At 40.7% G+C, this 25,428-nt stretch overlaps 1 protein-coding gene and 1 non-coding gene across 3 annotated transcripts in view; both read left to right on the top strand.

Moving 5' to 3' along the window:
- Window positions 1-13,340, top strand: part of LOC135502874 (BCAS3 microtubule associated cell migration factor-like) — a 29,845-nt gene extending 16,505 nt beyond the window's left edge. For both annotated transcript variants that reach the window (XM_064796047.1, XM_064796038.1), the window contains exons 19-20: window positions 3,325-3,464; window positions 10,470-13,340. In XM_064796047.1, coding sequence (XP_064652117.1) covers window positions 3,325-3,455 — 131 coding nt within the window. In that variant the 3' untranslated portion in view covers window positions 3,456-3,464; window positions 10,470-13,340. The remainder of the gene's footprint in view (window positions 1-3,324; window positions 3,465-10,469) is intronic.
- An 11,308-nt stretch (window positions 13,341-24,648) lies between these two features.
- Window positions 24,649-24,722, top strand: Trnan-guu (transfer RNA asparagine (anticodon GUU)). Its single transcript has one exon. It is a non-coding gene; the product is annotated as a tRNA-Asn (tRNA).
- Window positions 24,723-25,428: the final 706 nt, after the last annotated feature.

Genomic DNA, 25,428 nt, shown 5'->3' with positions numbered 1-25,428 from the left:
AGGATTCACATTGCAAATAGCAGTTTGGACATGCTACCTGTGTGTCTGATTTTGCACTTGAACCTTTCAAAACATCAAGGGCATATGAACTTGTTTGGTGGTTTCAAATTGTAGTGAGTTGTAGTTTATTCAGAAAGTGCCTTGCTTCTAAAAAGGTGTTGTGCTCATTGCTGTGGTGTTGGAATATAGTGGGTTCTGCAGTTAGATGAGGGGCTGCATGCAGTTGTCCTTAGCTGAAAGACCCCTGATGTTCCTAACTCTGTGTATTGCATTCATCGATCACCTGAAGACCACCAATCAAGCTCTGTAGCTCCTGCCTGTAGTTATAACTTTAAATTGCTTTTGCCTTGGAAAGGCTGCCACTGTGAGAGAGAAATCAACCGGAAAATGTTGTCATCATTACTTGCCAATACAATTTAGAATGGAGCTGAAAATTTTTTCACATTATTGATCAAAACTTTGTGACTTTCACGCTAAACGCTGATAAAACAGCACCATGCCTCTTATGAGTCCTCTGATTCCACACCTGCTTGTGTTTCACCTAGCTACTGTTTAATGATTACAGCGCTAGATAAACAGTGGTGGAGAAATTATATTAGAACCTATCCCGTGAGATTTCATACCAGCGCTAGTGATATTTACCATTCGTATCTAGTGTGTTGATGCAGAAACCTTTCCCCATTGTCTATCGGCTGAGATTGCGCCGGCGAAAAATTACCAATCGTGCAATTTCATGACATGAGCTCGGAGTTCTGCTCGAGCGAATTCGACAAACAAGTTCTTTTTTATTGAAGTGTTTCCAATCATTTTGTTCTCTGTGGCTTGCTTGATTTGGTGGTGTGCCATAACAGTTGATGTGACTCGCTTTTATACAGACATGGCTAGTTTTTCATCAGGTTGAGAAGGTCAGGCAACTCATTTTGGATTCTGTTGTTCTATTAGTTCTACAGAGTTTGGCCAGGTGGCTCTCTCATTGCTCCTATTGAAGCAAGGGGCGGAATCGCAACATGAAAAACCAGATGAATTCTGTCACCTTGAGTAATCAACGTCATTCCCTTTGTTCCTATACCAACTTGTAATATCAAATTGAACTGCTGGAGTTCAAGAGTGGGAACAATTTGAAGTGTGGTCCACAGGAAACAGATGTCGATTTGGGTTGTCTTGATAAATTTGTCATCTTCAGTCTTATCATTTAATTTGTTGAATTTATAACGTTAATTTGTTGACTCTATTTGAGTACACACCATTATAACTATCAGTTGAGACAACAGGTGAGACAAGACAATAGATTGTCTGAACGGGCCAAATGTCTTCACAGCATTTTACAATCAAATGTCGCCCCTGCACTTCTCGTCACGGCCTCTTATCAGCTGAATTTCTGTGGTCAACACTTTATAATACTGGTATTGTATTTGCTTTGAGGTGGATGATCTGGAGGTCTACATGATATTTCAACAACATGCACATGTCTCCTGCTGAATCAAAAACCATGACACCATAATATTGTCTAGAGGCGAGCATCAAAAATCTCTGGGTCAAAACCAGGACCAAAATAAGTAATTTTTTCAAATATAAGTTTTTTCACTGACGGGTTGAGAGTTAGGTGAACTGATGCATTTTGCATCAGAAGAGGAGAGAATTCTTATTATGGACCAATTGGTAAAGTTTTCAAGTGGCGAAAACACGTTCCAGAGATAGGGATGATAGAGATTTACAATAAACTAATCTCAATGATGAAAGAAGAAGCCGAACTCCCTGACCCATTAAGTGTTGACCAGTGGAGTCAGTTCCATTTTCCCCTTGCTGTTCTAATCCAGTATTCAAGTGAGTTGATCATGTTAGATGTCAAGACAATTCAAGATTTGTCGGAGCCAAGCTGTCCAACGGACCTATCCCTGATTGTCCAGTGATTACATCTTGATCTTATTATTTCACTATACGCTCAAATTGATCTGCATTGTTTCATGAGTTGGTAATTGAGTTGGAAATCTGGCGAGATTATCGAGATGGTCAACAGGGGAGACGGTCTTTGGTCAGCATGGAGAATGGATCGGCTAAAATTGCTAGGTGGATGAATCTCGTTATGATTGTGATGATATTGTAATATGTATGGAACTGCAAACTTCCAGATTTTGCCTTTTTATTTTTCTGATAGAAGAAAATTTTCCCAATTTTTATTTTGGCAGATTACAAAATACTTTTGGTCAGGAACTAAACCAATTGTATATTTTTTCAAATCTATATTTTATTTTCATTTTAATCCAGTTTTAAATGATAAAGTTAATGATGTGTTGATTAACATTTTTCAAATGTGTGCCAATTGGGAATATTCTGGTTGTGACAGGAATTTCAATGAACATATTTGCCACGTTTATGAGTCAATAGACTGTCACGTAGGCTACACAGAACATATTGAAAATAATCATAAATTACAAGAAACATCTGAAAACTTTCATTTAAATCAAATTGTGGTTGATAATTGACGCAGAATTCATGCCAAGTCAGCGCCAACCAAGCGACCATGTGACATGTAATCTCTCTTCTTAAATTTCCACATTTGCAATAACGCTGCTGTATGGGTTGTCCACTGGACAATTACAACTGGAATAAAAATGAACAAGTCTGATAGTGAATGAGGCGCTTTTCATATGCGCCATCATGATTGGCACCATTATGACAAATTATCAATACAGGTGCACGAGAAATTTCAATCAATATTTCGTGTTTTACAAAGAGTGACCGTGATGAATTCGCAATCAAACACCTTCTGAATAACTCAAATTCTCTAAATCGGAATCCTGTTGTTTCTTTTGCATTGAAGCCTTAGAATGAAAGGATTGGAGTAAAAACTCTGGATGTCCCACACGAATGATTCTCATCTTAAATCCTGCCATTTTATTCCTGAACAAAACCCAAGATCACATCTTCAATTGAGTTTATTGAATATTGTTCTCGCTATTCTTTCCAACACTTGTGGGTAGCTTATCAGCGATAACAGCGGGGCTTTCCATACAGTGCGGTTTTTACAGAAAAGCAGGAGTATTATAAATTTTTACTTTAATTTGAAAAAAACTTTCATGGGGGATTTTTGTGTGATTAGAATGCCTGGGTGGTCTTGAAAAATTATGATACAAGAAATACTCGTAACCAGTTGACACAGCAATTTAAATTACTCCATTGTTCAAACTCTGGCAACTCTGTCTTACAATTTGGTGATAAAAGTACATGAGGCAGTCATCAGACTTTCAATGGAGAAAGAAAAATTAAATGTCTTTATTTTCAAGAAGTCTTTATTAATGTCAGTGTTATTCTGTATCATTTCAGATAGCAGTGATAATGCTGATGCGATGAAGTCCCATGTTCGTTCGTTCGATGCTCGGTCGTCACCACCTCATTCCATAGAACATGTGTTAGTGTTTCCAACAGCTTCGGGATCACCTGATCATTTACAATAAGTCCGAAAGGTAAGTCCATCTCATCGGAGAAATGATAGCAAGAACCTGATACGTTTACAACCAAAGCATGCTGTGTATACTGTCAACCTGGACATTTTTTCCTCGGAGACAGAGACATGGTCGCTCAGCTGGTGGCCATTGGGTGCACCTCTCAATCATAAAAACTCAGCCATTGAATAGACCTAATAGAACAACCATACATAAGCGGACCGACTCCTTTACGATTGTAAGGTAAAGCAGGACCAAGCCTTTCACCTTTGTTTTTAACCCATTTGATCTTACTGCCTCTGTTCCTTGGATCATTGCTTGGACAGAATATCATTGTTCGGGTGTCAACTCCATAACCTTCTACCATGTTGATGTCCGCATGCAAGCTACTCAGACTCCTCATCAAAAGGAGCAGAGAATCATTGACTATAAACTCGCTTCTTTGTGATTTCTTTTGACATAGAAAAAGGCCAACCCAGTTGTAACTGACTGTTACCAATTGAAAACAAATCGGATTCGAACAGCATAGGGGCATACTTAGGGAATTCTTTTTTGAAAAAGGATTTTTGAAATTGAGAAATATTGAAATTTGAAAACAAAAACCTCGTCTGGTCCTCTGAATCACTTGCCCTTCCAAGCTAAAAACAAGGACTTTTTGATATGATACGGAAATACATTTTTCTCAAAAAAACTGAAGAAAATTTATTCGTATGACTCACCAAGACATTTCACCAAAACTGATAACAAACGCCACCTTTAAGTAGGAGATGTCAACCCATGCGCCTGGGGCCAGATAGAATACTCTTTTAACCAAGTCGAAGTTGGACATTTTTTCCTCGATGGAATCTGCCAGCGTGGATATGTCACCTTTAGCAGTCCATTAACTTAATGGTGCACCCACTCTTGTTGTGACAGAACTTGATACCTTGAAAATGTTTGCAACTTCTCAGTCTTAACTTTTCTAAGTTCAGTAAATAGCTTTTCAAAAGTTTATCTTTTAACTTTAATTAATGAAGATTAATTATCTGTCTCAGATTATTCAAAGAAAACCCCCTTTCTGCCAAAGAGCGCATCCTTTGGTTACAAATATGACAAAGTCATTCGTTTTCCGCAAAATTTCCTCCGGCATTTCGGGTAGGCTGTCTTGAATTTCACAGAAAAGTCATCTCTACATGTTGAATAAAAACAAAGAGACATTTATGATAGCTTGGAATCTAAACAATCAAATGCTAGTTTCTGGCAAAGAATTTGAATCGCTTGGTAAAGATTTCTTCAGTTTCACAAAGGATGCCATCCATATCCATTAGTCTCAATGCTGAGCACAAAAGACAAAAAAGATTTAAGAGCTCGATTATCTATTTTCCCTTGCCACTAGTCAGGTTTCTCATCATCCACAGGTTTGGTATGAGGGCCGGAGTATTTTACTTGACTTGCCTGTGGGTGTAAAAAGTTCTGCTTTATCAGCTAAGATGGGATCAAACGGCACGATTTGAGATTGGCTGGGTCAGATCAAAGCTATTGACAAACTGATCAGTAAGAAACTTTTCATATAAGGCTCAGAAATGGCCTCTTTAAGTGAAGCTATTGTTACTGCAATCAGATACAATTTGAGGGTAAATTTTTTGTGGAAAAATAGTCACTATAAAACGTTATCTAAATGTCGATGATCTTTGAAAACAGCATAGTCCCATATATTTTCCATTCAATTTCTCCTCTGTTATCAGGACAGTTCTCTATACCAACAGCATTTGTCCGTCCCAGTGGTGTCAGCATTTATCAGTCCCAGCTGTCCTTTTAGGTTTTAGATGTTGAGAGGTGCAGCTCGATTTTGAAACTCGGCACATAGGGTCGCTTATTTTTTGACCAAACCTCCAGAAAGACATTGCAAATACTCATTCGTAGATGATTAAATGATACGAAAAGCTAGTCATTCACATGTTGTTCATCTTTATCATGATAAAGTTGATTTGTTGAGCGGGTGGAGTGGTTTGTTGGTGTGACTTTATGAGGCTTCATGACAGTTCCCGTCTTTCTTTGCTCTTTAACAATGTTTCTGCTTCTCTGCTCTCTGCTGTTATAATAGACATGATAGAAGTGAAGTTTTCTGAAGCCGGACAAGTATTTTGCACGAGAATCGTCATATGGCGTACAATTCATGTCAAAATGGGAAGTGGATGTTTATTTCATTAAACGTATTGTGAAATCTTCGAGCTGCTGTTGAGTGAATAGCGTTATTGAAGTGAAAACTTAGCGGATGGTATTTTGGGTTGACTGCCTCTAGCTGGATCATCATTCATGTGATAATGAAATACGAGGCTTGAAATGATATCATTGTCAGATACGAAGTTTCTGCTGAATTGGATATTGGTTGTGGAATATTAAGAATCGTTTATATAGGAAGCCCTACTACATATGATGACTTGAGATAGAAAATCTTTTCATTTTAAGGCGGGCAAAAATTAGTCACTTTCTGCACTCGTTGCCCTTCTTAACGAAGTCTTATAAAAAAGTTTTCATGAGGGCATTAAAGTAGGAAGTGTATTTTCTTCATAAATTTGCTTGAGAAATTGCAGGTGGTAAAAAATGATAAGCAATGTTTTAGTCAGATTTGCAAAGCGTACATGTACAGTGAGTGAGTCTGGGTGACCGTCAAGGGTCACCTTGGCTGTGTTTGCAGCAAGGCAAAGTCAAAGTGTGCCTAAAAGAGATGTCCTGAATGTTTTGGAGATGGCTTGTGCAAAGTACATGTATGTAATGATGAGCTAGATCAAAGAATATGTTGCATTCTCATTAGACAGTATAGGGGATGTCTCTGGGGCATAGACACTATTTTTTCTTTGAACTCCACAAGCCTGACTGGGTCCATCGAAGCCATCATTGCGGTAGGTCATCCTACTAACCAGGCAAGCACATTTGTCTTTGTCACTTCACCATAACCCCATAATTTCATTACTGGACCCTGATAGAATTCACACTTGTGTAAAAATCATAAAAGCGAAACTCGTCAAATATTTCACCTCCACACCAGACAACAAATTGGCAATTATCACTTAAATGGTTGTTTTTCTACACGACTGACATCAGTTATTATATTAATCCATCGTGGATGTGTGAACAAAGTTCTGGCCTTATCGGCTAAACTGCCGCCGGTCAGCCTCATCCAAACTACTGAACCTTTGTCCGTGCATCTCTCATCTCGTTATTGTCTATTATGAGTTTAAGTTCTCAGGATCACCCTCACTGAAATAATTACATGTTCTTGATTATACCCTTGGACCAAGATAAGAAGGGAGAAAGGCCCACCACAGGTCTCTGATTATACCCCTGACACGGCCATACAAGGACGGACACTTGGGAAGGGAACGTCTTTTTAAACTCTAATTATACGTTCAAGACTCTCATGGATTGGCGTTATGAGAACCTGGCAAAACTTCCAACTTCTTGAAAAGGACATAGTGTGCTTTCAAGAAATTAACAAATTCGAAAGAAAGACATTTCCATCTTTCATAGCTTTGATTAATCATCTTATCAAAATGTGCATTATATTTTAAGCCAGCATAATGCCCGTTTGTAATGAGGAGAACTGGACCAACCTCCTGGTGGAGTCGATTAGACCATTTTTCAAATCAAATTACATCCTTTTTGACTGTGTTGTTTACATTGGCCTAACTTGTAACAAGACTATTAACTGGTTATTCCCATAAACTCACACCCATAGTCAAGCAATAATTGATAGTTTGACACCATTTAATTGGATATCCTGAGCCGATTCATGCCAATCATAATGACAGATGTAGCAAACGCATTGAAAGCATATTTGTGGAGATTGACCTTGAAATTTGAAGCTTTTCCTTTGGGTTGGACCGTCCTTTTCAAATCTTCTTGAAATGTTGAAGGTTATGAAGCTGTAATAGATGTTGCCAGTTCTGTTTGAAAGGCACCATTGGGACAGTTTCTGTTGTGCTGCTACTTTTCCTAAGCCATAGGGTCGATAGAATGTCACAGCAGGCCAGGAAGATGGTTGAAAAGTTAAACAAGGCTAGCCTAGGGATTTGAAGAAGAGAACAAAAAAATAGTCCTGTGTTGAAAATGAATGAAATCATTCAAAATGGCAGTTCATATCTTACAAAAACAACTTCTGTGACGAATTTGGGATTTGGTTGTGGCTGGTGTTTCCTTGGCATGATTGAGATATTTTCAAGTACATGAGTAGTGTGAACCTGAAGGAAACTTCATTGAGCCTTTGTTCAAAAACTGCGTGAACTGGGGAAGAACATCACTCCGCAAACCTCTGAAACCTTCGGGCATCAGCTGAGGTCAAACAAAACCAATTATTCAAATGAGCTGGACAATCAACGGGCCTCAGAGCCATGCTTGTCCCAGGTGCTCATCAGGGTTGTCTCTTTGGCTGTTAATGAGGTAATAGAGCGTTAATAAACTAATAATTAGTTAAGGCTATGTCATTAGTTAGTTATCAACAGGCCAGTGAGGTACTAAGATTAGCAAGAGGCCATGTTCCTTTGAAATAGTGTCAATACTATGATCTTTCAATGGCATTCGGCTTCGGAATCTTGTACCAAATCAAAGTACAACATTACGTGGCAACATCGTCACAGGCATAATAAAATCATTTCCCCTGCTATCATGGCACTCAGGTTTACCCAACACTCTAGATTTGCATAACATTCCATTCCATAAAGACAGAGTTACCTTAATGAATTAAACACCAGATAATTAACAGTCAACACCAGACACTTCAAAGTGATAACTTAGAAGAACTGCTACATCAAACTGAAATCTTATCAGATTAAATGGCTCAGTGGTATTCTGTCCAATTTCTGTTACTTTATGTGATTCATTAATATCAAACTAATTTCATTAAATTTCCCAAAATTGGATGAAATCTGATGGCTGTGATGTCACATCGCCACGAATTTGGTGTTTTTGTGCGAATTGCCAAATATGGTTGTAATTCCATTTCACACCTGAGTTGTTGAGGATAAAAATTTTAAGTTTACTGGAATGATTCGATTAGTTTGATGATGCCGAGATGTCACAATGGCGATGATATCAGCATGAAGTGAAAGTTAATTAAAGTCATCTTCAAAGTGGAGACGGGTGTACCATGTTGTTATCACGGAAATGACAGACAAATGGCTAATTTTAAATTTCAACTACTGGGGGCAATGTGGAGATCTCTTTAACAAGTCAATCGGAAACATATTTTAAACACGACCACGTGGTGTCAATGTGAACAAGTCAACACAAGAGCGCCCTAGGTCTCCTCATCCCATGTTGATACCTTTGATGTATTGTGATGCACTACCCCCAAGTGAGTTGCCTTCTTGATCAGATTCCCCTGCTACACCCAGTCCATCGTGTGGTATGTGTCCAGCCCTTTGTGGCAGCTCGGGGGTGCCCATGCTTGAAATGTGATAAAAAGTGACCCATGGCAGATTAAGTCATTGAGACTGTTCATCTACAAAGGCGGTTGTAATTAACGCATAGCACTTTCTTTAGTGGAACTCCGTAGAGATAGGAGAAAATGAGTGACATATTGCACCTCCTTCTTTATTAGTGCCATCCTCTCCTGGGAGCATTGTGGGTTTATGTCCCAAATGATATAAGATGTTCACACCAATCTTTCAAAGTTGAACTTCTCGTTTGAACATTCTTTGGGAATAGTACTACTATTTTGAGATTGTTTTCAATTCTGTTTCCAGAAAACACTTTTGCATATCAAATCCCTTCTAATGCTCAGGTGAAGAGTTGAGAATTTCAGGTTGTCAGCTGGAAACACCGTGTGGCAGTTAATACCAGTTCTGAAATATAGCTATATTGTTGCTATTACAACAAAAGCATACCACCATCATGGCACTTCGTAATGCCACAAACTCCCTTAGAGAGTTGGGGAGTTCATGTCAAATATTACTGAGTGACGAGTGAAATGAGAGGTGTCCCATTGGCATCTTTATTGTCATAATCCGATACTTCTAATCATAGGTTACATTCCATATCAATAGAACCTGCCTGTCAAAAATACCAACTCTTATTTTCACCATGCTTTCGACCAATATTTACCATTGTGAAAGAAGCCATTATCTAGCATTCCGGTGACAATAGTGAGCATCGCAACCCTATTAGCCGTAGCCGTTGATACCCAGCGGACATATGCGAGAATTTGCATTTACTGTTTCATATTGTTCCCGCTGCTCGTGTCTTCACCGTAACCACATTTGGCAAATTATGACAATATTGGTTGGTGCTGGTGAATAGAGCTGAAGCCAGAATCTGCACTGTTCTTTCTTTGCCTCTTATTGTCTGGTAACCTCAGGTGCATTTATCATGACAGCACTCGCCTTCTTACAATACTTATCTATTCAACTGCGATATTGTAAGCAAGAAGCCATTGGAAGACCTTCTCCCCTTTCCTTTAATCCATCTCAACTTGGCTCGTTTCTTCTGTGCATTTCGTTCATTTCAACATTCTGGCGATTAGGGCACGTTAGTATTGGCATGAACCTTACACCAGATTGACATGGAGGTCCCCAAACCCACACATCCACAGCGCACATTCCGATTCACATAATATCATTTATTCATTCTGCTTAATGGTGGAGTCAGTTTCCTGCACTTGAGGCATTAAATGCAACGGGATACTTGACTACCGGAGTTAAACCGTCATCCTTCTTTAATGTTATGGTTCATAATCTTTGTGATTTGGCTCCGGTTACGATAAGCGGGATTGATATTTGGTGTTCCTCCTTGTCCTTGGGGGAGATGTTGACGAATGTCAGAGGAAACCTGTGATAGAATTCAGCCCCTGTAGACACAGGAAGAACCTTTCACCTTTTGTGTACTTAAGATGCCGAGGTTGGTAGCGCCACCTATCCAAGCGGCCAATGTTTGTAACGTGTCCTGATGTTGTCTAACTTTTAATTTGAACGGGAAACCTAGACACGAACATGGACCTCGTATTGTACCCAAATATACACTCATGCCAGAAAGCTTTTGTTGTATTTTCAGATGATGACTTGCTGTCTCATAGAGGAAATGGAATATTCTAATTGGGAATTGCACAGATGAACATTTTCTACGACAAGTTTCTAATTTTTTTGACCGTTTCTTGTGTCTTTTATTGCAGTATTAATAGCACTGACTAGTGTTGGCCTTTTAAATGCACTACATTACAGGGCAGTATGTATCTATTGTGTGGCATAGTGTTGGATTACATCTATACCCCAATAAAATTTGGCAGATTGGTCTGCTGGGGATGTTTTCCTGGTCCTGATATGTGGTGCATATCTATCTTCTCTTGCATGTCCTGCTAAAATCTCTATCAGCCTTGGGTTTACATTGTAGTAACCATGTATCATCAGACTTTAGCACAACACAAAGTCAGTGGGTGTTCTTTCGGAGCAATGGAACTTTTTATTGTAAAATGATTTTATTGTAAAGTAAATTACTATTTAGTTTAGAAATTTTGATACATCTCGATGTAGAAGTACTGGTAATCAAGAAAGAAGCATTTGAAGCATACACGCATTCACTCATATTATTGGTGTCTGTGATCACATCAAACTTTTTTGCTTTTTAGAATCCATGTCTTCAGTATACACACTCAAAATAAAGGTTTTTGAGCTTTTGAAAACTTTATTGGTTTTCGGCCAACACAAGTATGCACACCGTAGAGTTTTCAGAGGTTTTCAGGCTCTCATTAACCGAAAAAGCTCCACAGGTGCATATTTGCACCACATAAAGGTTTTTCAAAAGCTCCAAAAACCTTTATTTGTACACATGTACCTTTTGAGGCAATTTCAAATTCACAGAATTTGTAAATAGACTGTCAGTTTGGACGTTATTCTTTGTTGTTGAGTCAGAGTATCTTTTCTATGCATTGGTTGTTCATCGATATTTTTTTCTGATATTGCCACAGATCATTTTTACTGTACAGCGTATCTTTTCTGTCTACTCTGTAAAATGAGCTGCTCGGCTTGGATAGTATCTTGGTGGCGTCAAAAAGCAGTTCCAGTTGCTAGCACAACAAGAAGCACTTTGAGCTTCATAGGGTAGGTGGGGACCATCGGTTATGTCCTGTCGGTTTTCTGAGTCAAAAGGCTGAGGTACATGACGTAACCGACAGTCACCACCTGATTAAGGGTGTCTTTATTGTCGTAGTATATGCTTTATTCAATCCTCAGTGTCATTCTATGCATAACTTGTGTATATTGTGATGTGTGCATTTTTGATTTTCAGTTGCATTTTGTAAGTAGGCCTCACCCTATTATTTGGCTTGATTATTTGAAAAATGCAACCTTTCTGTGATAGTTCTGTGAGATCTTGGGACCTTTATGTCTGAAACTCAAGCGAGATTTCATTGTGGCTTGGGGAAGTCCATGTCGGAGTTGTTGTGGCTGGAGAAAAAGCTTTAACATAATTGGTGATATGAAAGAAGACAAATAAATACAATGTTTTTGATGTATGAAACAAGAAAACTCTCCACAAGTTATACAGCAATGTTTTTGATTTACGGAACAAGAAAAGTCTCCACAAGTTTATGCAACAATGTTTTTGACGTATAAAAATGTGACAAATATTGATCACTCTTTTGACCGTTAGGTTATTGCTTGTACCTGTTTTATTAGTTCTGCCAACAATTTGGCGAACCTGGTTGTTTATGGAGGGTTATCTTGAATAGATTGAGAAGGTAATGATGGTTTTTTGCTCCTGAGGTTGAGGGAAATAATTGAATGCACAAGACAATGTTGATACTCTTCAGAGGGGAAGAGATGAATTAATCTAGGTGGCAAACAAAGCAGAAGGAATGTTGAATTGGTCACCAATCCTAGGAATATTGATAATATGATGATGTCCGTCACAATTACTGTTTTTTGAGGGGGATTATAGGCAGGAGCTTGGGGGTCAAATTGGTAGTCTTCAGGTGCTTAGTATATGTAGTTGAATAGGGGCCTGTGTTGTGTTTGATGCTAATAATATTCCTCATACAAGCGTGAAGTTTTGATGTACCATGAGACATGGGAGAACCCTATTGGTGACTTTAGTGAAGCTTTAATAATCTGACCTACCTGGCTGCTGCCTAAGTCCCCCTTTGAAGTACTTTATTGCACCTTGTTTTAAATGTGTAAATGGTGTATGGTAGAGTTTATACCTGGCAGCATTTGATGTCCTCTAAATGTGCTACATTGGATGTATTGATACAACTCTGAAAACCTTGTCCTGTCCTAGTAACTACCTGTTGTAGAAAACTTGTTTTGGTAGATATACCAGCATAGATGATCACTGGGTAAATGCTAATCGAGTTACATAACACAGCAAAAGTCCTTAAGGACTTGGAAGTAATGCATCCTTTGCCAGTGAGTCAAAGTCATGACACTCACATTCAGCTCTTTTGCATTTTGTAGCTTGTCCTGATGATAGTCAGAGTAAGCATTTTGGCTTTGCAGTGTAGGGCAGTTTTAATTGCCTGTTTTTCTACCTCTAGATGTAGATGTCAGATCTAAGGGCCATCCATGAAGGATGTAATATCAAAAATAGGGAATGGTTGAATATTGCAGGTGGTCGATTTGGCTGTTATTATATGCCCCAAAAAGATGACCCAGAAAGTACATTGTAGATGTCCCTATAATGGACACTCAATACAGTGTACTGTTTCTTGGAATTTTATTCTGAGGCACCCTGTAGTTTGTGAATGTCCTTCGTGGATGGCATTGGCCCATAATAACAGTTCTTTATGTACAAAGATCTTGAAATTTGTATCTGTGATGGAGATTTGCTATCAATGTTAATTTGACTGTTTCTATATGCCGCAATGTGGTTGTACATAACCATTTATTATATTGTTGACAATGAATAAAATCTGCAATGAGCAAGGATATACATTATACTCGTTTTCGTTTTTTCCAAATCTGCCACCATAGATTTGAAAAAATAATGGAGACATCTCGTTGTGATACGGTGAAGCAGAGATTCATAAGACTACATGAGATCTAGAGATGATGGAATAGCCAACCTCCTCCAGCTGGTTATTTGACCATGCTGGTTGCTGGAGGCATGACATATAGAAATACAAAGGTTCTCCAATGATTAGTTACCATTATGCATTGGAGACTATAGAGAGACAATGGAACAACCAACCTCTGCATGCTGGTTATCCGATCACGTTGGTTTAACGGAGGCACAACAAAAAAGTTTTCCAATGATAAATTACCATTAGGCATTGGAGACAACACAGAGACGATAAAACAACCAAACTCCTCCAGCTGGTTATCTGATCATGCCGGCCGATGGAAGCTCGACAATAAATACAAAGTTTCTCCAATGGTAAGTTTCCCATAAGGCATTGGCGACTACAGGAGAGACGATGGAACAACCAACCTCAGCCAGCTGGTTATCTGATCATGCTGGTTGGCGGAGGCACAACTGTGGATGAGGATGGCTGTATTAACTGTGTTAACTGTTTGACTGAGCGAAAACGGTACCTCGGACAACATCAGGGAACTTCGGAAAGGGCCTCTGTCTAGCTTTCTGTGCCCTTGAAGACAGGTGGTCCCATCATCCCAGGTAAAAATTAGTCTAGTACCAGCGAAAATAGAAAGGTTATCCAAAAATAAGGTGCCATTGGAGACTACAGGTGAGACAATAGAACAACAACCTCCACCGACTGGTTATCTGATCAAGTTTGGTGACGAAGGCACAACAAAAGTCTCTGACAAGAGTTCCACTTGCATGTGCGAATTCAATTCTCTATTCATATTGTGAACAGATCTCAACCCTCAAATGATACTCCATCGAAGCAAATTATTGATAAACCAGTGGTGTATGATTTCAAATTTCAGTATTCTATTCGAAGTGTCCGCTGACGCTCAGAGTGTGTTGCGCTCGCCCGCTATGTACCATGTCGTCACAATCTTGGAATGGCCGTCACATTCTCGAACAGACGAAACAACATTGCGCCGCGCCATTCTAGGTCCCTGAAGGCCTATATCGCAGACATTTGAATTGAAAGGCCCGTTTCTTTCTCATTGTCACCCATATCGTGTAATCTTTGCTAAATGGAGGGATTTATCACTGTGAATATCGGTGAAACAGCAGAAAGTGCCTCCCGGAAATTTTGTTGGCCGCGCGGAGCAATGGCATTCATTCTCTGTCGCGTTCAAAAGCCGTCAGACGTTCTTGAGGTTATGGCGAGGGGGCGCCTGTCGTGTTGGTAATGTAGTGAATTGCCTGAACTGACATATATACAGGTTGGAATTTGTCTCAGAATGTTTCTAGAATTTGCCACGTACCAATCACCAACAGACTTTGATGAGACGAGCGAAGTTCAAACACTGAAGAAATCAAGAAGTGATGGTTTTGCCAAAGTTTCTTGCAGATGCGCTAGTTCGCCTCAATTTTTATGAAAGAAGAAGATGTTTATTGCCAACTGACACATATTTGCATACTCCATCATCAGCACAGGTGTGTTTTATTCACAAAATTTGCAGTTTTGACAGATTCAACGCCAGCGACAAGACGCTTTTATTGTGAATTTAACGAAGTTGGTATCTGGATAGCGGTAAAGGCCTCCTTGTCACAGGCTTGTTGCAGAATGAATATCGAAATCTGTCAAATATATAAATATCGCACGCATGTATTAGGTGAAAATTTGAATTTTTGCCTTTATTATGTTGTGATTCTCTTCGCTTGGGTAGATGAAGTATTAACGCTTGCTTGAATACAAGGTGTCGCTGACATTTCGATTGACGAGGAACCAATGACAGATGTAACATCACAACCAGATGGGCAGTTTCAATTTCATTTCAACATATGTGATCTGGTCAATGTACTTTATTAACAATATTTTAAAAGATTAGAAAGTATTATTAAGGCGAGTTTTTACGTGACCTTGAATCCACCGAACTATAGCACACCTGATCTGATGGGACAGATTGTTCCACAGCCGCGGAGCAGCGACTGATATTGCAATTTTTCGACTCTCTGTCGCCTCCAAAGCGTTGAAGGCGATGGCTTGAGAGTGACTGTCGCTGCTTACCATTAGGGTAGGAGCCAAGGCCCGTTACCAGGACGGTTAATGGTCGGTTAGCGCCAGTTACTGGCGCTACCGGTGAGAGAGAAAGCGGTGTGGGAAAACTGGCCGACAACAGGACAGGATAATCCCCAGGGCGAACATTTCGTGCTTTTGATATCACAAGGCGAAACAGGCGGAAACAACAGTTTCACAACGAATAGGTCGTGGTTTTGCGCAGCTTTAATGAAGTTCACACATGACAAGATGCATTTTAGCAAAATCAAATTGGCAATATAATAATCTCACCATCGGTATTTCGATTAAGGGGATTTTTTTACATTCGAGTGTCCCTTTTTGTTTTTAAAGTGAGGATTTCGACTCAGTTTCCTCTGAACACAATATTCCAATCAACCATTACTCTTTCAGCAGCATTGGCGAAGAATGTGTCTCTGTCAAGCATAAGCCACATCCTGATATTTTGAGTTGTTCAACCATACATGTGAAAGCTTTTAAAAATTACCTTTAGCAGATGGCGCGTGGCGTATGAGGAAGTTGAGTAAGGCTCAGTAGAGACACCTATCAATTTATTTGCTAAACTTAATGTGGCCCACCTGGCTCCGCGCTGAAGCCTAAACGATCCTTACATATAACACCAGAACTTGGCCAATGACGTTTTCTACGTGACACAAATGTACATGTAGATCATCGTCGTTTTTTTCGAAAGAACAAAATGCTCTTGAATGCTTCTTTGAAGAAAAAACCCCGATTTGTCGACATACCATATACAAGATTCCGCAAATTCAGTGATATATATACCATGCCTTTAAAATTGATTACAGGCATGACAAGGGTATGGTGCTTGCCTTTTTTTTCTTTCTTTTTTTTTTTCTTTCGACTAACTCGAAAAGAACCAAACGCCTTTGGCCAATTATATTATGTTCATCTGTCTCTAATGTAAAGGCTTTTTTGCTCCCCAAGAAACAAGTTGATCTTCGGTATTTCAGATTAGTTGAAGATAACACCACAACCTGCAAAATAGTAACAAAATATCCAAGTCCCTCAAAACAGCCTTGAGTCTTCGCAGCAACCGCAGGTCAAAGCTCAGGTTTACTCAAAGAACGTGGTGAGGGCATAGGTATAGGTGTAAGTTATCATACCACCACTAAAATGAGGAGTTTAAATGTTCGAGTGATTGGAATTCGAGAGGTGATGTAGAATTTCTGGATACAGGATCGAAACATTTGCGGCCATCAGCAGGTAACGGAGATATGGCATGGTGAACTGATAGCCAATGAGTTATCGATTGTTTCATAGATCGGGATCAATCGAACTGTAAAGAATCATGCTTGTCCTGAATATTTCTTCTTTCAATCCGCCGAGGGAAAGGTATGTTCGGCCCAAACGGGTATTTGGTGATTTGAACTACCAAATAACCGCTGCACCCGAGTTCTGTCGCGCCCAAGCGATGTGGGGAAGATCTATAGCTCTAGTAAAAAAAAAACAACAGAAAAACTAGAAAACTAGGAGTGGTTCTTTGGTAGGTCACAAAATGAGATTGAACTTATCGTATTAAAATCACCAATTAAAAACAGATACTACCAATTATGATTTACATCATTTAGGCACTCTTAATGTTAATATGTTATCATGTTTGGTTGTTTTTGATCAGGCTTCGATAAAGAACTGGAAGTGGGTTTCACACATGTATAGTTGCCAACATCGATTGCGTTTACGAAAACAACCACCAGCGAATACATGCTTTGATGTTCTGCCAAAGTTCTTTAAATACTCTTTACTCTCGGATTGTTAGTACCCATGAAGAAACAGCGAAGATGGAGTTAGCTGAATAGAATTCCTGCGTCTTTGAGTAAATGGCGGCGAGTATAGCATCACCAATGAAGTTGTTCTCTGGAGAGGCGAGACGCGTTCAGGTGTTGTTTGGCGTCAATAAATACGAAAGTTTGCCAAGATAAGAGGTTGGGCAGAAGAGGAGACGACTCTTGGCTGTGTGGAGTAAGGTTCTTGCACCTTACACACCGGGAATCCTCTCACCTTGAGCATGTGTTTTCACTGAAGGAAATACCATGTATCTTCGGCTAGGATCGACATGACACCTTACAACTGCTTGATTAGAAGTTAATGTCTCTAAGACGAGTTAATGGTAAAGAACTTGTTTGAGGAATGCCAGAGATAGCGAAACAAGGATGTGGATGCTGCGGTTGTGGAGCCTGAAACGTGCGCCGCACCTGGCTACGTAGCGTTCGCGGAGACCCCGCGGCGGGAGCATGGAAGAGACGCTGATCCAGAGGCCCGGTCACGCTAAACCGGCCTTACATTCTACTTAGCGGAACCATGGTGTAGAAGTAAGGAAAAGACAAGAAAAAGTGCGAAGCTTGACGCCATCTGGTACTAAAACAAGGAATACTCGCTAACTGCTAGAAACATCTGACCCCTGTAATAAACTACAGTCCAGAATGGCATAATTTTTCCTTTTTAATTTTTGAAGACAGTTTTTGCTGAACGTGTTATTGTTTTTTTCACACTTCCAGGCGTCTAGTTATTCTAGTTAACGAGACTTTTCCCGCCTCTGAGTGTTCGTGTGTAACACCAACATTGACAGCCGTGCGAACAAGATGAAGTAACCAATGAAACCTTCTCTGTGTATTTGTTTTGCCTTTTTCTTGTTCAGGCTCTGCACCAAGCACCAGTTACATTATAGAGGCACTCACAAGGTCAAACCTAGCGGGTATCACCAATAGACGAATAAAAAAGTTTTGATCTCTGTCCAAGCAGTTTAATCAACTTGAAATAAAATCATACAACTTTATCACAAGAATAAAGACACCATTCTGGCTAATGATCACATGTTTAACAACATTATAGCGTAAAATTGAGTTGAAATCGTTCGCCTTGAGAAGGCCAATCGCGCGTGCCCTCCCGGGTTTTGCCTTTATCGTCGAATCCGTGCTCCTCCCCGACAAAGGGTGGGCTGTTTAAATACTTCCCTTTGCTTAAATGTAGTTTAAATAACGAAAATATGGACTTTGTTCGCTCGTTGAAAGTGGCACGCAACCATTCTCTCTCAACGTTTATAATCAGTGGGAGATTTCACGGCGGTTTAAACTTAGAGTCGCTCGATACGTATCAACCAGCGGCGAACTCCCTTTAATTTGAAGTTCATCACGGAAGACCAAAGGTTTTGAAAATCCATAACCGGAATAAATTTCTTGCAAAATATGGAAGAATTCGCGTTGAATTAGGCAAGATGCGCTCGATGTCTTTGTGAGAAGCGTCGTTTCAGTTCTTTTGAAGTGTTTCAGTGCTGTGGAGGGTGTAATTGAACTAAAGCTATCAGAATTAAAGATGCTCGGATAAGATGGGTAATTATCTCTCATGGTTTTAATCTGTCTCTATTAATCAAAACGGGAGATGGGACATATTTTTGATGAGATGGTTTCATGGGACTAATAGAGTGTACGACGTACGGCTCGCACTAACTAACGGGGATGGCGATATCACACGGCGGTCGTCTAGATCGGCTAACACTGAGCCACGGAAACCTATATGTATACCGGGAGGACACGTTGGAGGACTGACCTCAGCGCTTTAGGTGCATTCCTCATATTGTGGTACAAAGAAGAATCCCACTCTTGAGATCAGTCTCCATTCCCCAGTACATGTACGCCAAGGGCTTGAAGCATCTTCCCGAGGCCCGGCCGCGATGGTGTCAGTCGTTTCGCTCCCAGTTACTGTCATTTTACAACCAGGACGCGCGCGTAGTCTCCAAACCAGGCGCAAGTTATTCCTGTTAATTTAACGACTGATCACACCTCTACACCATTACGGACAACTTAAACAATACTAAAGAGCCATCTTCATTAAGATGCCGCCTGTCTTCAACTAACTCTAATTAGCCCCTCCCCAAGGACCGCGTCTTCGGCAGCATCCGCGGTAGAGGAGGAATAAAAAATCACCCCTGATTAACTAGGTTGTTGTCGCTGTGGGCTTGTGGATGATTTATGTCTTTCGAAGTGTCTTTCGGTGTGTTTAACCGCTTGTTGAGGATCACCATCACAAGATGTTTGTTTCTTAAAGGAATTCTGGTCTTGTTGTTGCCATCATTTTCCCTTTCTCTTCAAATGAGTATACATGTACATGTACGCCTGTTGTACCCTTTTAAAAACATGTTACCATAGATTGAGATGCAGATAGCTTCAATGTAGGTTCCAGAAATCAGATTTACTACAGTAGCAGAAACGTTTCCTATTCATTCTTGACTGACCACTTCCTTCAAACCGGAAGTCAAGAAGTATCCTCTTGGGATGGATTGGTTTAATTCTGAAGACTGCACCGGCGATGCGGGTTTGATGACTTCTAATTGGTCAACGACTGGAAGTCTGAAAAAGTGCTGCTTAAGGAATGTGTGGTGAGTGTAGACTAGGGAGTAGGGACTACGCGTAAAAGGCAATATCCAATTTTTGATATCTTTGTCCTAATGGGCAGATTTTACAGAGTTTAATTTGCCGCAAGGGAGGATTTGGCCCGCGGGTTAATCATCCCGGAGAGATGTTGGATGGTAATGTGTAGGCATCGAGGTCCCGGTGGTATCCCTCACAGTAGTGGTTAGACCTTATGGGAGCGCCTGCCCTCAAGTGTCATAAGTTAATGCGCCCGTAACTTCTGTCGCCTGTTGAGAAGCGTAAAGTTGTGTTTCTGGCGGGGTGTAGACTTTCAGACCAGGGAAGTACATGTGTAGGTATTGCTACTGTTGTCTTCTTACTGCCCTTGTTCATTCTTCATAACCATCGTGCAAGGGATCATCGTGCAAGGGACATCACTAGTTTACGAGTCCCCGACGGCCGCACGCGCACACACTGTATCAACATTAAGGGCTAGCTGAAAGTCTTGGTGAAAGAAGAGATCTTGAAGATGTTGTTATTGGTCACCTGATACATGACACGTTAGATATCTGTCTCTTTTCTATACAATTTGTGACTAAAGAAGGAAACAGGGGCGATACTGATGAAACAAGTGTTATAAAACAATACAAGCACATGATGTACGATGACTTATTCTCTCTCTGTTCATGGGAAAGGGGCAAAAGATAATTCCCGTCAGTGTCTACAGGCGGAAAGGGCCAAAGAAAAAAGGAGTATCCTCAGCAGGAAAGATGGATAATTTCCGGCATAACTAAAGGATGCGTCCCAGGGTCTCAAATCCGGGGGTCCCCGGGGTCGTTGGTGAGGCGTGCTCGCAATCGGTGACAAACAAGAGCAGGTGACCCTGGCAAACATAATCACAAACCCTTGATTTCAGCGATTTGATATTTTCAAAAGGATGCCACAAAAATATCTCTGTTTGGCACTAGAAATACCTCGGTCACTGTCAGTAGAAAAAGGGACTCTCGGAGAGGGTCAAAAGTTGACAATTCTGGTGTGGTGTGGTCACAGTTTCGGCGTGACACGTGTAATTGTCCCAGATGGTTGGACTGCGGAGGTTGACAACTTTGATTATGGATGAGGCGGACTCGAGGCATCTTCGCCGGTCACACTACAATTATCCCGTCACTGAGACTCTTGGGTAAGCTGCCCAGCCGCCTTGGACGATTTATGAAGCAGCTCCGCAAAGGCAAGGGACAGTCTTGGGGCCCATAAGTGTCGGTCGCCTCGAGCTACACCTCGACCTATCTGAGCATCATGGTCATCCCTTTATCCAGCGGCAAAGGATGACACCGGCTATTATCTCTTGAGACAATGTCGGACTAAATATAAGCGTTATTGCTAACCGATAGAGACAAAGCCGCGGTCATAAAATTAAAATGTAGGGTGGCCGTTCATCACGGGAGGATGGGTAGCTGGCTATCTCTGAACAGATAAACGGATCATAGCTTTTAGGGATCAGTAGTATTTAGGTAGAATCCTGGGCAGCTGGGCCGAATCTCATATTGCTCCTTTGGTGGTATCTTGGGTAACGCCCTGTTCGAGCTTTCAGCGATGTTAGAGGAAGGTTTTACTGGAATTGTTAAATGGCACATCATACATGTAAGCACTGCTGCATCAATTTCGACTCAATGTTCTATTATTTCATCCAAATTAGTGATTGGAGAAGGCTGGCCGTTATTCATAATCACGAAGTTAGTTTTTAGTAAGCAAATTACATTTTAAATGATTAAACTTGCAATATAGCAAACTAGCAATCCTTCTCAGAGAACCAACCATGGCATCATTCAAGATTTGCAAATAATCTCTCATTGTCAAGGCGAAGCAAACAAACGATGCGCTCATTCCAGTCATTTCAAACTGTCAAGCATAATTTAAGATGATATGGCATAAAAAGTTATTTCCACTATTTAATCACTGTATGAGTTGGCGCCATAAAGAGAGATGCCTTATTATAGGCAATGTTGGTTAATTACTTGATGATATCACCCGTAATGACTTAATACAACAGTGATGAGCCAGTCCCAATTAGAGAAACTGTTCATAATTCTAATAACCTTTGATGGGAATCGCTGTAAAGCTTGGCGAGCATGGCGGCTAAAGGCCACCCAAATTACACACGATTCGCCAAACTGAACATTTAATTGTCAGCCCGCGTCAGGCATTGATCTCTAGTATCTTTATCGTTCTACTTGAGCGCTGCTGGTAGATTTGAATGATATGTTCATATTGATTTGATTTTCTAATTATGCTGGCTGTCCGGATGAATTTCCCTCCACATTTTTCACCAGTAATCTTGATCATAGCGGCAGGAAATCAAACTCTTTGCGTATCTACATGTATACTTGGAAGAGATTCCTAAATTTCTGAATCTTTTACCCCGAAGACCAACCAGCCAAATATAATTTTGATTTTGTCCTATTTTTGCCTCCAAGAGATTTCCCAGGCACCGGGTTATTTTTGGTCCCCTCTATGTTGAGAAAGGAATGCACTTCTGAAAAAAGATTTGATGTCCCGGTTTTCGGGTCAGCAACTTTCGGAGGAAGAACTGAAGAAACTGCAGTTCTTAGTCGAGCACATGTCGAATACCACTTTTGAAAACATAAATCTATTGCATACCGTCAACTGGCAGACTTGCAATGTCAGCTGAATCGTACTTCCCCCCTACTTTATTGTACCATGTTGGCCCTAATCTTCCTTTCTGTTGCAGAAAAACCCAGCTTCAGTGCATCCAATGATGAACTACCGTTGGAAGAATTAGGACTTTCTTGCATCATTCGTTATCGAGTGATTTGTTCTAGCTTCATTGTACTCCTCAGACCAATCACTCCGATTTTTACAATCATTCAAAAATATATGCTATTTTGTTGCCTTTTTGTATGCATCCATAAAATGAGTTTTTTGTGGTGATAGTTCGACACTTCCCTCAATTTGAATTTAAAAAAACCGCAGTGGGAAAACGCCCAAGAGGAACCAGTCCTAACAGTGTTTGTCAGTAAAAAAAGAAGTAGGGAAGTTGCTTCTTTCAGGGAATAGATGAGATGAAACACCAATGCCAGATCCGTGTGAACGACATCCTTGGCCAGCTTCTTCACCCATGGATCCTGAGGTGACACAAAGAACCCTTCACTGGCCTCGGGTACAGTTGATGAGGTCTGATAAGTAGCTAAAGGAACCATATGTTACAGGAACGCGCCAGATTCCTCAACTTTCGTGTCCCCATACAAAGGAATTTTGAGAGATGGCACCGTAAACCACATTGTAACACTGCAAGAGCTTTTAATAATGTTGACATTGGGTATCTCATTGTTAGTCAAAGATAATGGATCAAATGGACAAAGTTTTCGCCAATAAAAGGTGGAGCGTTCTACTGTCCGCGGTGCGGTAATGACCAAACGGTCATTCAATTTATCCCACAAAATGCCCTTTTACAGGTCGAAAAGTGTCATTGTGTTGATAGTTATCTATTTTCCATATACCACACAACCTGTTCCACTCCTGACAGGTCCACTGGGTTTCCAGTGATTCGCCTGCATCCAAAACAAATAAAACCCTTGAGGAATTTTCACTGGCTCTCGGGAATTTGAATCTGTGGGAATAAAGTTTTAGTGAGTCTATATTATGACCTCTGGACAGTTACCATTCCAGTGTGAGATGCAAGAAAGGGTTTCCAAAGGGCATCAACTCATTTGTTGATTTGAGATGTGAAACTGGCAAAATGGAGCCAAAATGGAGCTCTGTGCTTAGAGTTGCAAAAGATCGGAGGGATATAGGCCCAAATATGTCGATCCTTCCTTGATGTGACTATCTGCGTTCCTTTCTTCCTTTAGTTTTTCTCAATAAGAAATGTCCTGTTTACCATTTCCCGAAGTCTCATGATGGCAAGTGTCAACGTTAGCACCAGTTTCATGCGTAATACCCAACTGAATCCCTGCACAAACAACCAACTGATAAAGTCTGATAATGGTGGGGGAAATAGGCAAATGAAAAACAAATGAGTGAGGAAGAAAATAGTAATTTGTCGGGATCAGGCGGGAAGACCTTTATCAGGACATCACAAGGAGTTAGGATGTCTCCCGAAGGATTTGAAGAAGACTCGCGGCTGTTTTCGCGCAGATTTCTTCGTCGCCGGGCGGTGCGCTTCAGTTCTCTTGGAGAATGTAGTCATTGGGGCAAGTGAAAGAAAAACAAGTTTTGAACTCGTGCGGGCCGTGGACGTTGGGTTCAAAGACGGGATGATACAGGACAGTTGTAATTGATAAGAAGAATACACAAGTCTGAGACTTTCTTGTGGTGTGATGCGACACGGGTTTCGTGAAGTTGCACCCAACTGGAAAAGTAGCCTCTTCAAAGAACAAAAGGAGAAAAGCCCTGCGTGACCTTTGGGGCCGGTCCCTGGACCGAATAATGTGATCGGCTGCAGTCCCGTCATGCCTGTGGTGGAATGGATGTCGTCTCTAAGATTAACTCACACATTCTTCGAATTTGTTCAAATATCGTTGTAAAGGAAGAAAAGCAAAATGGCGAAAGTGCGGATCCAGTGGTACTTAACTTCTGCCAGGTTTACAATATTTTTCATTCCGAGGGGAAGTCAAGTGAAATTCTAACGACTGTCGTCATATTTCCACTACAAGCACTTTTCTATCGATATTCGCTGTATCTGCAATTGGAAATTGCTGGACGCGGGGTAGCCGATCAGAAACACAAAGGGTTGAGTCAACTTGCTTCTGACATGCAGGTCTCTGTGGCGCAATCGGTTAGCGCGTTCGGCTGTTAACCGAAAGGTTGGTGGTTCAAGCCCACCCAGGGACGAGCCAGCATTTTTGGAAAAAATATTTTTTAATGAATTTTTTCTGGGAAGTGGCAGTAGCAAATGACTTTAATCAATCACTCATTCCCCTTTGAACTTGGCTACAAAGAATTAATGTCACTCCCTAGCAATAGACCAGAAAAGTTTTTGATTTAAATCTGCATTTTTTACCTGGTGCCTAACCCTGGCCTCTGCCCGCCCTAAACTATCTGCAACCTCAATACGACGGTTGCTCACAGTTATAAGCTAATGGACAATTACAATAAAAGACACAGAATGCCTTTTACGGGCGAGACGATCCCGGTCATTAGCGAATATGACTGTTGACGCCAAAAGCGAAAAGCAACAATATGCGAGATCATGTTTTATCCGAGCCTTTCTTAGACCATTGGTCATGCGTCGGCGCAGAGGTGGTCTCCGCATGTCTTTACGTCCAGTCCAATTAACGACAAGGTTTGTTCCGAAGTAACGCCATATATCTGATTACTCGATGTTCTATCGCAGGCGGCTTTAGCCCCCTCCTCGAGCACCTCCACAATGATGATGGACAAAGCCAAGCGTTATCACTTGGAGAAATCCTACCAGTTTTGTTTCAGATCTGTGACTGATGAGATCGACCGATTACCCGGAGGCCTCGTTCTCTACCACACGGCCGAGCGGGAGAAAATAACAACCCAAACTGTTAGAATAATAGCCTTCGCTGTTATA

The sequence above is a fragment of the Lineus longissimus genome, chromosome 2 (genome assembly GCF_910592395.1).
Source record: "Lineus longissimus chromosome 2, tnLinLong1.2, whole genome shotgun sequence".
In the NCBI taxonomy this organism is placed as follows: Eukaryota; Metazoa; Nemertea; class Pilidiophora; order Heteronemertea; family Lineidae; genus Lineus; species Lineus longissimus.
Note: the sequence above shows the minus strand (reverse complement) of the source record. Positions and strands in the feature narration are given on the sequence as shown.